The 13,606-nt window shown below is 37.6% G+C and overlaps 1 protein-coding gene across 3 annotated transcripts in view; it reads left to right on the top strand.

Annotated features, from left to right (window-relative positions):
- Positions 1-13,606, top strand: part of DLG2 (discs large MAGUK scaffold protein 2) — a 1,019,534-nt gene that overhangs the window by 962,738 nt on the left and 43,190 nt on the right. For all 3 annotated transcript variants that reach the window (XM_021382614.1, XM_021382609.1, XM_021382622.1), the window contains one exon: positions 12,109-12,184. In XM_021382614.1, coding sequence (XP_021238289.1) covers positions 12,109-12,184 — 76 coding nt within the window. The remainder of the gene's footprint in view (positions 1-12,108; positions 12,185-13,606) is intronic.

The raw sequence follows: 13,606 nt of genomic DNA, 5'->3' as shown, positions 1-13,606 counted from the left end.
CTGGATGATAAAATTTTCACTGTGAGATTTGAAGAGTTTAGACTGTTTAATTGTACTGAAAGGAAACTGAAATGGTGACTTGATTATAGTGGATTAACATCTTCAGAGAGAAAGGTGGGATGGGAGACAGAGAGTGAGAGCATCATCTAATAAAGAACTGCAGCACAGAAAGAAAAAGCAGAACCCGAGTCTGGGAATTAGCTTTGAATTTGAGGTAGAGCACATGTTTTAATGTCAGGGTGATTAGCCATTGCATCAAACTGCTGAGGGATGTGATCAATGTCTTGACATTTTCAAGTCAAGGCTGTACGTCTTTCTTTTCTGAGAGTAATAGAATTAAACTGCTGAGCCTGTGCGATATAAAGAACAAAGCTAAATTACATAATGATCCTGTTTGACTTCAAAATCTGTTAATTTAATCTCTGCCTGTCTGGAAACTGATGGATAATCAATATTGTGGTATGTTTTTCATGTAATGTAAATGAAGGCACTTTTATCCATTCTCCAAACTAAATCTAAATCTTTCTTTAGCTGTGATGGATTCATGCTGACTAGAAGAAAACAGACATCTGAGTCCTACCCTTTGTTTCCATTGTTTACTCTGTTTAGGCACTTTTGTAAAATTGGCCACAGGTCTCTGATAGTATCAGGACTATGGCACAAATAAGTATTACTTTGTGCCTTTGTTGATAGTTGCTATAGAAAGGTCAAGAACTGAAAGAGTGGGAGGAAAATGAAATCTGTCAAACCATATTACATTTCTCTTTTGCAGCAATGCTCCCATACTGCATATAAACTTTCTATTCCTAGCTATTTCAGCTTTAGCATTAATATAAAAATGATTGTGCCCATTTTATATAATGGGAAAATGGGATGTCTGGTGCTTTACAGAGCACCTGCTGGCGTTTCAAGGAGAGCTGGCCCGGGTGCTGATAGAGCTCATGGTTGCCCTTGTTCGAAATTACATAAAAGTGAATTGAAAGGCCTTCAAAAACCTTCCTGACATGAGCCCTGAAAGGACCTTATTTTCTCTAATCATTACCATGTTTGAATAGCAACCACTAGGATTCTCAGAAAAAAAGGCAATTTTGTAGTTGTATAATAGACAGAAATAAAAGCTACATTATAATTTTTAAGATGGGAAAAATGTACCCATTAAGCAAACATATATAATCTCTAGAAATTGAAAAAGAAATGCTTACCTACTATTAATTGCTACAGTAAATACTGTTGTAATGACATGATTGGATCACAAATGGGAAAAGGGGAAAGTCTGTTCAATTACTACCAAGAGAGACAGTGCACAGAGCTCACTCGCAGTGTGGTGTATACTATGAAATGCTACAAATAACTATCAAAGATAATAAAATACCTATAGGGGAAAGAATGACAAAGCAAAACAGCTGATTCAGATGTGGAGTTGTATCTTCTATGAGATGGAGAGAATGTAAGTGCCTAAGGTTTATTGGCTTAACTGCACAGTGATGCTTTCAAGAATGACCAAAAACAGAGGCTTTCTAGTCAAGGTCAGACATATGATATTGCTTGGAGAAAAGATATGACTTAGAAACACTGGGAGAAAAAAAGAAGGAGAAAGATTAAAATAGATTGGTTAGAGTCTAAAAATAAGGGGCTGAAATCTGAAAAGATGCAGGTCTAGTTACCATGCACTCCGCTTGTCATTCTGATTCTTCACTAGTGAATTTCAGCAGCCTGGAAAAATCAATGGCATCTGATTTCCTGTCTGCACTAATATAGTGTTGTGATACACCTGAGCACAGAGGTTGCTGTTGTTTCATGAAAGTTTTCAGTTAGACAAGATTATTTTTGCCAATGCACTGAAAAGTGGATATGATTTCCTGTGGATTCTGGATGATCCCTCAGTGCCACTGAGATCAATAAGCTCTTGCCAGCAATTTCTGTGGTCATTTACACCACCCAGGGTGAGGATGAGCAATCAGTGCACAGCGAGCTGAGCTATATAGGATAAAACTCATAAACTCATCAGACTTGCTGGAATATACTAATTCAGAGTTGAATTTCCTCTACGTGTGTCGGTTATTGAGTATGAGAGGCTTGATCCAAGAGTAGTCCTGGAATTCATTCATCTGACTGAATATAGACATCATGTAAGCTGGTTTCTCCAGGCTGCTGGTATACGTCTTGTAGTTTATATAGGACTATTTCTATAAGCATTGCATTATATGTGGTAGGATGTCTTTTATAACAAATGGTAAGATATATGGTGTGGTAGAAAAGGAGGAGAAGAGCATCTGTGGCTGCTCGTTGAGCTGTGACTTGCCCTGCAAGCCCACCTTTCCATGGTGTTTTAGGTTGAAGAGATTTTATATTTCTTTTGCTCTTTTTTGGGGTTCTTCATTTCTGTTCATTTTCTTTAGAATATGTTCTTGGTAGTGTTTTTTTTTTAATTTTATTTTATTTCTTCTTTATGTGTGTTGTATTTGACATCCTTCCTTTGTCTATTCATTTATCCTTTGGGACTGCAATAATTTTTTGCATTTTGGGTTGGAGGAGGCTATACAGATCCAGGGTTTATTAGTGCCAGAGTGGGTCTTTTACAGTGGCAGCTATTATATAATCCCTGCATTCTTCATAAGTGAAATCATTGTAGAATAGCTCTGAAAGTCTTCAGTTCGATTTTAGTATATATATTTATGTATGTATATAGATGTGTATACAAATATATAAATATATGTATATATACATACAAAACCATAACACATACAATATATTATTTCTTTAAGGCACTGTGTAATGGTAATTTCTTTCCAAGCATTTACTCTTGCTTTTTATTTTTTAATATTTTTAAAAGAGAGACCTTCAAACAATGACACTGCAGCATGAATTGATAAGAGAAATTTTGCATAATAAATCAAGACTCCAAACTCTTTTTCTTCTCAATGATGTATGTAGTATAGCAGAAGAAATCATAATTTATAATTGCAGGGGAGCTGCCACTCACTATTCTCTCAAGGATGCTGTGTGTATTAGTAGTCTTTATCTCTTAGTGATTAAATAGAGTTTGAAAGCTATTTGCCTTTAGATTTCAGTGCTGCTGTCAATGTGTGGACTTGATGCCTTGTTGACTGTTAAATTATAAAGTCGAACTTTAAGAGGGAGTTTTGAGAGTAGCATGGCAGCTAAAGAAGGGTTTCTGAAAGAGACAGCACACTGAAATGACAACATCCTTGTGTTTCTCCGCTGATATATGCAAGGACCAAATCTCACAAGCTGTTGAGGTGGTGATCCCAGTGAGGATCAGCAAAATCTAAACATCCTTCAGTGCTAAAGTATTGCTGTGACCCTTTCTTCATCTGGAGGCAACATTTTGTCCATTTGTTATGGACATTTGTACGTATTTGCTGTTGTTCTGCCCCATGGGACTGAGGTAGAAAACAAATAAAATACTATAAAAGTGTTATGATTTTGGATCGTATTGATGTTGGCAGTGATAGGACTTCAGCATAAGAGGCTATGAACCACTTTAGTGGTGTTTTAACAGTAAGCAAATAGTTGTTATCATATAGTATTAATAAATGAACACGACAGGCCAAATTGGTCCTGGTTCCACATCCACCACAAAGATGTATCTGAGTTATGCCTACAGTGACAGCAGGAAGCAGCTCTTGTGCCATAAGGGACTCCCGGGTGCTGCAACACACCTGCAAGTCCTATCCCAGTGTCTCAGCAGCCGATGGTCCTATTTGAGCACTACATTTAAATACGTGAATTACTACCTGATCATCAAAAATTACTGTGTTTTATACTAGCATGGCCAGTAGAATTAGATTTACACTGTATTTTTATTAGATTTAGATGTATCGATTTAATTTAGATTTGAATTTCTACATATATATCACAATAATGCTTTGTTTCCTTACTGTCCTTTCCCTTGTCAGGATAAGTAAATGAATTCAACTTTCCATAACAGGCAGTAGCAGGCAGAGCAGCCTATTTCTAAGACTTCCTCCCAATGGAAATTCTCACATTCAGAAAGGTCAATCAACAAAAAGCATGAAACCAACATGCGTAAATTAGAGTGTATTAAATTCCTCCACAGGTGCTTTAATTCAAGAGTAAAGACAATTTAATTTGCTGTAGCACTGATTTTACACCTCCTTTTTTTTTTTAATTGCAATCCCCATACAAGCACAACCTCCAACTTCATGAATGGCAAAGCAAGTATTTTACATGCTGTGGCACCTCTGCTTTTGTTGGCTATATGGATCTAAAGGTAATTTAGCCTGCAGTTTCACACAGATTGCCCCCAGAGCAGCCTAGCCTAAATTTTCCTCACTTCTACATTTGCTCCCTCTGTAGGCAACAAGGATTTGGTCCTATAACACTAAAGCATTCACATAATCCTTCTCTTGTCTATAGGACAAAACCACTTGTGTTGTATATCATCCCAAGATTTCCATTTTCAGGTAGCTGGAATACATATGACTGCAAAACAGTTATGTAACTCATAACTCTGTTATATACCGAATAAATGTGCGTGATTGCACCACACAGTTGTGTTGTCAGATGGACAGCATTCTCCCAACAAACACATGTAACCACACTTTCCTTTGAGAACAAAATGGGAGGAAAAAACATTAAAAAACAATGTTTCACAAACATTTTTAAGGACAAGGAACAAGAGGTTTCCTCAGCACAGAAGTCCCCGTGGGCAAAAAGCCAGTTCAGATTTGTTATTCTGCTCAGCTTGGCAGAAGGGCATGTTTATCCACTCAAGTGAATTTTATTTTTAATGGTCTCCTACAAACTGTCCACCTTTCCAAATATCCCTTAAGACTTTAATCCTTAGATGATAAAATTTCTTTACATGGCATGATCTTGTAAGCTTTGTCTAAAATAAGTTACCCGACTATACTTACTAACCTAATGGGAAAAAAATAAATACAGAGTAAAATTGATATGTATGTGTATTTATAATTCTCTTCCTGTTCTCTAGCAATGATGGGGAAAAAGGAAAATAACCCTTAGCTTTTAAACAGAATAAGTTTGTTCTACAGATTTATGAGGAGTCACTTCCTAATGGCATTAGGTCTACCATTTTCATAAAATATTAACCAAGTGCTGAGCTGCTTTCTATGAGCAAGTGGCTTTCCTAAGTAAAGGTGGAGGTCTATGAGAGAGCATGTTTCTCCTAGTGAAAAATATATTTTCTGTTGCAAAAAAAAATACCACTTCAGAAATACTCAAAAATAAATTAAGAGAATGAGAGCTTATTGGTACACTGAAACTTCACACAGGCAAAGCTAAACAGAGCAAAGAATAGAAGCAATGGAAAACTATGCACTGAGTCAACATATTTGGACTATAAATAGTGATCTGCATTGTCTGTTATCCTTCACTTGATGGAATACAACAAATGTATATTTGTTGCAGGCACAACAAATGTAAAGCAGATGTCCTGGAAATGGTGAAGCAAGACATGAAGAAGCACATTAGCAAAGATGTAAAATATAGCAAGTTAGAATCCTAGAATCATAGAATTGCTCAGGTTGGAAAGGACCTTCAAGATCATCAAGTCCAACCACAACCTAACCATACTACTCTGATTCTAACGACCCACCACTAAATCATGTCAGTTCTTTCAAGAATCCATTTTAAGTTGTATTCTTCTACAAGATAGCTCTCCTTTCTACAATTCTCATGATGGATCTGAAAATTGCTTTAATTCTGCAAAATGCCTCAGTGCCAAATTCATGCAAATTTGGTTGCTGTAACCATTTTATTTGATTCCAGACACCAGTTTCTTATTTGCATCCCTACTCTACATCAGTGATTAATCAGTTATTAAAGATTAAAGCACGTCTCACTCGATATTTTACAACTCTACTGAGAACACTGATTAGTGCTTCTACAAGGGCACTGACAAAATTCCTAGTGGTCCATTAACCTCCAACAGTAGGGGTTAACAGTTCATGTCTGGTTGAGTTGTACTCAACTTCTACTTGCTTTCAGTGCACAAAAAAGAGCTGAACGTCTCATTTTGAAAAATCCCAAAGACTCATTTTCAACAAACAGAATGGTACTTACATATTACTATGCCTTTAAGTGCTTCATTACAGTGGTAAGTTCTCATTCTTCAGAAGATGAGTCAGAAGAAAACAGCAACCAAAAGAATTAAAGTTTTGAACTTGCTAGTGAGGAAACACTGAAGTCTTCTCCACTCCTTTGGCTATGCATGGGAAAAGGAGAATAATTCTTGATCATTTTTGAAAAAAGGGCTGCAAAGTGTCTACTACCAAGAAATATTACAAGGTTGGGAATCCAGGTGGAAATCTGTGTCTTACTACGTAACCCCCATAGAATCATAGATCATCCATATGAGTTCATCCATATGAGACAGTAACTCTCTCCTTCCATCACACAAGGAGCCTAGGCAAATAAAGCAGAAATACACATTGTTCTATGAGTACAGATGCCCTGGAAGTGAATGTAGCCAGAACAGACAGTGATGCCGTACTTCACCCTTTTTATTCCTCAAGAATTCACCTCCTCTTGAGGTATAACTCTCCCTGCAGTTGCAGAGTCATAACTTGGATAGCCAGTAAGTTTTTCTCCCCAAGTAGGGTACAGGAAGAAACTTGTCATGAATGAGCATCACTGTAGAAAATGACTATACAAGATGTACTTCTGCTGTCCCAGATCTCAGATCATCTTAGACCATTTCACTCTACACTGTACTGTTTCTGCAGGGAACTACACTTGGAAAGGAGGTGGAAAGTGGGTCATGAAATTCACAATAGTTGTGCTTGATGAGGTTGCGTCCACCTGGGGCTCAGATGCTTTCAGTTCCAAAGTCACATCTGGAGAAAGCTGAGAGGTGATCCCATCAATGCTTATAAATATCTAAAGTGTGGGAGTCAAATGGATGGGGCTAGGCTCTTTTCAGTGGTGTCCAGCAACAGGACAAGGGGTAATGGGCACAAGCTGGAACACAGGAATTTACTGCAAGAGTGACAGAGCACTGGAACAAGCTGCCCAGAGAGGTTGTGGAGTCTCCTCCTATGAAGATATTTGAGATCTGCCTGGACGCTTTCCTGCCCAACCTATTGTAGGGAACCTATTTTAGCATGGGGTTGGACTCAATAGTCTCCAAAGGTCTCTTCCAATCCCTATGATTTTATGGTTCTATGATGATATGATTCTATGATTCTATTATTTGAATGCTGGATGTCTTTGAACATCTCTTGAAAGCTCATTGAGCCTCAGTGACCCTCGGAACTTTTGCAAATGAGACTTGAGCCATTAGGTAGTTTTGGAAATTGTACCTGTGTTTTCCTTAAACTCCTAGGCATAACCCTACTGAGCAGATTTATAATTAGAAAGGAGCATGAAATTAATGTGTATATTAGGCAGTCCTTGGTTTCAAATTTGAGTCTTTGCATAATCTGGCAGATGGGAACCATTCCCCTTCAGTTAATCTTTTGCACAACCAGTTTATAATCCTACTTTGTGCAGCAGTGGTAAATAAAAAATGGATACCATTCTAAGTGAAACATTTCTTCCTTTAAAAGTGGTTTCCTCAGATGATTGTTCAAAGTGTTGCCTAAGGGATGGTGATTTTTCTAGCAGGCAAAGGAATGGACGAGTATGAAGAATTTACACTCCTTGTTATCTAGGCATTCACAATGTTAGCTGCTGTGAAAAGCAATTTGTGCCTAACCCCCACTTTGTCTTGGTGATAAGGGGAGTCATGATTATTTTTTGTTAAAATGTAGCAATGGCAAAACTGAAAATACATGCTAAAAGTGCTCAAAGTAGTGTTCCTTTTAAGTATTTATTAAGATGTACTTTTAAGAGCTAGATCAAATAAATATAAATACAAAAAGATAGATAAAAACTGATATTCGGTATTTTTTATTTACATAATTCCCAACATTTTTAGCTCACTTTTTGGCTCTCTGGCAAACATGACCCAGTAGCTGGAAGGAGAAACTGAAGAAACAACTTCAGTTCACTGCAGTCTACACTGTGGTCAACTAACATAGACAAAATCTGTAGAGAACCAAATTCTATCATATTTCTCCAGAGCATGCAAAGAAACAAAGCTTTTCAGATATTTGGATGGTGAGATGATTCCTTCAGGAAGTAGAGAAGTGTATTCCTGCTACCAGAGCAATCTACTGTCATACTTCAAGTCCCTCACCCAGTCAATGAACCTATTCCCATGGTGAGGCCCTGGCACAGGCTACCCCAAAAAGCTGTGGATACCCCATCTCTGGAGGTGTTGGCCAGGTTGGATGGGGCCCTGGGCAGACTCATCTGATGGGTGGCAATCCTTTTCATGGAGGGGGGCTAGAACTGGATCGGCTTCAAGGTCCCTTTCAACCCAACAAGCCATTCTGTGATTCTATGATTCTATGAAGGCAGTGGAGCACCTGAGCAGAAGTGCTTTAAGATAATTTTATATCCTGGGTGCAACCATCTATTTTATCTGAGCCTTTCTCCAACAGTTAACCCATTTCAATGACACTTTGGGCAGCAGCAGTGTTGTAATTGCCCTGAGACACATGAAATTTCAGCTTGGAAGTTGTTGGTTCAGCTAAATAATAACTGAAAAGACTTGTATTGTAGAAAGTGTCAGAAAAATTGTAATGAAGAACAAAACTGTGGGCTTTCTTCAACACAGATATAGATTATGAAAAGCTTGTAACATTCACCATTCATTATAAGCATGTATGAACACTGTTGATATATTTGCCTGGAGGATTAATGACACTTAATGATGTTATTTATGGATTACTCAAAGCAATGCAGAATGTTTCTCTCGTTCCTCATCTGTCTTCTCCGCATGTAGAGTGCAGCCATTCCCACCATTGCTGCTAATTCAATTATGAAGAACTTCATAAATAAGGTCCACTCTTCAGGGTTAATTTCCAACTTTCTTTATGCAGTGAATAAGAAATGAAGTTAAAAACAGACGTTTTAGGAAGTTAGAAAGGATTGGGATGAGTTTAAATGTTAACACAGATTAATAAGCTGAATACTGTGTTCATTTGAGGTAGTTATTTTCTCAGAAGGCATTCATCCTATTTAGGCAATTATACAGCCCCAAGTCTTCATTTCTTACTGATATTATCGGGGGACTTCATCTGCTAGTTTGAGTTTAAAACTGTTCATGTGTTTTTAATAACACAGATGTAATTTAAAAGCTGCATTTGAGCTGTTTCCATGTGAATATTCCACACTTACAGAGAAATGCATTTATTCTAAATTTAAACGGTAACTATGGTAACCAGTATTCACTGTGTTTCAGTAGGAAATATATAAGCCCACTCAGACAGAAGGAAACATGTTGTGCTAATTATTATTCTATCAAAAGAATAGTTTGAATTTAAGAAAAAAAAAAGATTACCAAAAACTAAGCAATCTTATCATCCACACTTGGATAAGAGAATGTATTTAAATGCCATTTGTGGAAAACTGTGAAAGTTACAAAAAGAGATATGTTTGGACCAATTTGGAGGATAAAATAAACATCATTTTTCTCCCCAGATAACATTTATTGTCTAATAAAAATGCTGCATTGAGCTGTTACGAGCTAGCTTTGCAGGACTGAACTTAGATTTCCTAGAGAACTTCATAATCTTAGACAAACAGTGTTCCTGTTTCAGTTATAGGTAGACAATCGGATTTTTTGGCTTGGGCCAGTAGATCCTGTAGATGATTTTGCAAAGGTAGTAAGTACTACCTTTATAGCAATGACTGTAGTAGTCAAGGTAAGGATAAGTACAGCATTTCCTTTCAGTAGATTTCCTTGTAGATTTGCTGTAGATTTCTCTCTCTCTGCATGTGGCTTTCATGGAGTTTGATTACATTCAGAGGAGAGCTCGCCCTTTCTCAGATCGTTTTTTGAGTTACTCGTGTTACTATTCCAGCATACTGTGGTAAAAGCTTAAATATACACAATGTGTAAATCTTGTAGGTGGACTGAACTTTCAAAATCTACTATATCATTCTCCTACAGGTAAAACTTTTACTGCACTTATCTCCCTGTGCTAATAGATTTTAATGTTTGCAAACTTGTTTTTAAAATTATGCCCATTCACTAAACAATGGAAACTCAGAATATTGGTCCATAATACTTAGGGATAGAAAAGGAACACTGTCTGATCTCCTTCATAAATCTACCTTGTCTGTCTTTTTTTCCACTACACTGATGACTGGAATTTGTGTTTTTCCAGTCAAGATTCTAAGATATAGGTGCCAGATATACCTCTTCTGTGCTATTTCGATGGCTAAAGTTCTTAACCATTAAAAAGTAAACCTTGTGTTTTACTTAACCTGAATCTGCCAGGCTTTAGCTTACTGCCAATGATTTTTTTCTCTCTTAAAGAGAATCCTCTCGTAAAAAGACTTTCACTTTTCTCACTATGAAGGTGTTATGTATACAAGGTAGCAACTCCTTTCCCAAACTGTATTTAATGAAGCAGTGGATATTAAGATCAAATAATTGTTGAGGATTTATTGGAGCATTTCAACTTTCTTTAAAAATACAATTGTCAGAATGGTACAGACTGAGCCAAGTTGTGGGTTATACAACACTGCAGTTTGAGCTCTTCGGTCCCATGAGGTGGGCACACATGAGCTGACTGCTCTGGTTTCCCAGCTCAGGCCATGGGAGAGCTGTCAACACAAATGTCCTTTTTGCCTTCCGTTCCTGCACTTTGGTTTGTGGAGCTGTCTTGATTCTTGACACTAGATTCATTTGCATTAAACTGATCTTGAAGATAAGCTCACCCAATGCATCCATCTGTTAATGAGTGGTCAGTTCCTGGTACCAAACAGGAAACAGACCAAGAAACTGAAATGTATAATTTGTGTTCTTTGCTTAGATGGCCATGCTATTTGGTTATGAATACCTGCACATATTTGTCTTCAGAATTCACCCACTTCACTGAAATACATAAGAAAAAAAATTATTTCCATGCTGCTTCCATGGAGATTATAGTTTAAAAAAGGACCACCCACCTATTTCACAGTGTTTTAGGGCTGAAAATAATTATTCTGCCCTGGAGCATTTGCATCTCTCCTCAGATGTGCTCATTTGGGAAAAGCTGTAGTTTTAAATAAGCAAAACCTGAAGCAAGCTTCTCTGCACTTCAATATTGTAAGAAATAGCATACCTCCAGCTTTCAGAAGACAAATTTAGAATTCTTTTCAAAAATCAGCAACAAAAAGGTTCCAGGAACAGCATGTTCAAAATTACTTCAGTGAACCAGCATTCGCTCTGCAAAGCAAGCTGAGGGCAAGACCTTTAAAATACCTGCGACACTGGTAAAGACAGGTTTGAAGGACTTCGTGTTTAAACAGTGAAATATCTAAACACATAAAAAGGGCTTTACAAAGCTGTGGTCAAATCATCTGCCTGTGTGTGGTGGATGCTGTTTTTTTGCTGGGTTTTTTTTTTTGAGAATTAAGGCAAAGTTTGCTCTGAAACATAAGGAAGGAAGCATCCTCTTCCAGTCTGCTCTGGTCAAACCAGCTGCAGTGTTTATCTGACCATCTCAGCTGGCTAATTCAACTCATTAAAACTACTAAAACCTATTCACTTTTATTACTGGGCTACTTTTTAGCTGTGATGAAGGCAGTAATAAGGGGCATTGCTGGAAGCAGTTGGAAAATGGGGTAAAGGAAGAGAGAAGTGCTAAGATTCCTCTTTCCAACAACTGCAGTGTCTTACATTTTAACTCATCAGGTGGAACTTTGCCTCTTTAGTCTGCATGTTTGTTGGAAGGAAGCACTGTTCAGCCAATGTAAGAAAGCCAAGGCTCTTTGGAGCCAGTCCTGTGTTTGCCAACAAAGTGCTACTTGTGGGCTGCCTAGTGGGCATGGTGCTGATGGGGTGATGGTTGGACTAGGCGATGTTAGTGGTCTTTGCCAAACTTAATGATGCTATGATTCTGTGATTGGCTGAGGAAGTGACCTGACATCTCTATCTATTTGTAAAAATTTGCTTTAGATGTTCATTTCATGTACCACTGGTGGTCTTAGCAGATTGAATATCAAACACATCAAAGAAAACACTGCTCCAACCAACATGTGATTCTTTATTTTTGTTTTCCACAGAGTGGAAAGGAAGGAGCGTGCCCGTTTGAAGACAGTGAAGTTCAACGCAAAGCCTGGTGTCATTGATGCAAAAGGGGTATGTAAATAATGAAATCTCTTGAAGTTGCACTTTTTAATCATTTTGTATGTTTCTGAGTACAGAAAATTTCAGCATCTTAAGGAATATCAAGTAATACAGGCGTATGGTATGATGACCTTTTAAATAATTATTCATTTCAGAAGAATACCGACTGACAGTGCCTCCTAATTGGAAGATGCAGTTTTAGTTAAATGATGGTTAGAGAAGAAAAGACCTTTAGAAGCAATGAACATTGATGTATGTTTAGTGGAACAGAGCAAGAAGTGTAAATTCCCTGACTTGAAAAGGTGTTACATCTCAAACAGAAGGTTGAATATTAGAGTCCTGGATGCAAAATTTAGGTTTGGGGACTCATTGCTTTGACAGTTGTGACAGACATTGAACACGGGTGTGTTTCACAATGGGCCAGCCAGCACCAAATCTGTAGAGGTACATTTCTCTGCAGAAGTGTAGCTTGCATTTGTAGCAGTAATGAATACTTGACATCAATATTGCGAGGATTTGCTTTTGAAAACAGTCCAGTTGATGTGCACGGATTTACAAGTAAGGGTTTCAGTGAGCAAAACAAGAGAATATGGCTGAAGCCACCAGCAAAAAAAAGTCCCATTTGGCTTTAAAAAACACAGGGAAGTGCCAAAATTGTGTGATGAGATGACAAAGTCATAGGTAGGGGCTAGCAAAGGGGCAAAACAGTGATTCAGCAGATCCCTTTCAGAGCTGCAGTTCTTGAGGTCCCCTGCCTGTTTGAAATTCTCATTCTTAATGCCTTCTTACTTCATTTTTCCTTTGTAATGAGAACAGAAATACTTCCTTTGTCCTAGTTTAGTTTATCCTGTCCTTTTACTTCAGCCTGTAGCAGATTACCAGAGTGAGAAGTTCCTCTTGTTGCAATCCGGCTCCTAGTGCAGAGGGTCCCAAGCCTCTGCATGCCAGCAAAATAATATTTCAGAGTTGCAAATATTTCCCTTATTGCCATACCAAATAATTCTTGACTTCACTGCAAAAGCAGAATAATTGCACTGATTGAAGCAAGTTTTCCAGATTTATGAAGTATGTGGAATCAGAGTTCAGCCTCTGTACATTATTCACATGTGCAGGTAGCTTGGTATAAAATACATAATAAACGGCATTGTGAAATCTTTATCTCCCTGTGTTTCTTAAGGAATCAGTTCTACATTTTTAAATTTGAAATGGCCACTCTCCGCAAGCCTGTAAATTAACTTTGCCATTTATCTGGAGAGATAATATGCTTTATATGGCCAATGAAATCACTTGTTAAATGCCTATTTCCTGTATATAATCAAAGCCTCAGGGGAGTAATTCATCCATATAACTAATGGTCCTTATTCAAGTGAGTCTGTCAAGAATTTAATTACCTCTTGATTCCCCAAATTGTTTTTCCATTTTTGTCATCAACAT

Source organism: Numida meleagris, chromosome 1 (assembly GCF_002078875.1).
Source record: "Numida meleagris isolate 19003 breed g44 Domestic line chromosome 1, NumMel1.0, whole genome shotgun sequence".
Lineage (NCBI taxonomy): Eukaryota > Metazoa > Chordata > Aves > Galliformes > Numididae > Numida > Numida meleagris.
The sequence above is the reverse complement of the archived record's forward strand: the minus strand, read 5'-3'. Positions and strand labels throughout refer to the sequence as shown.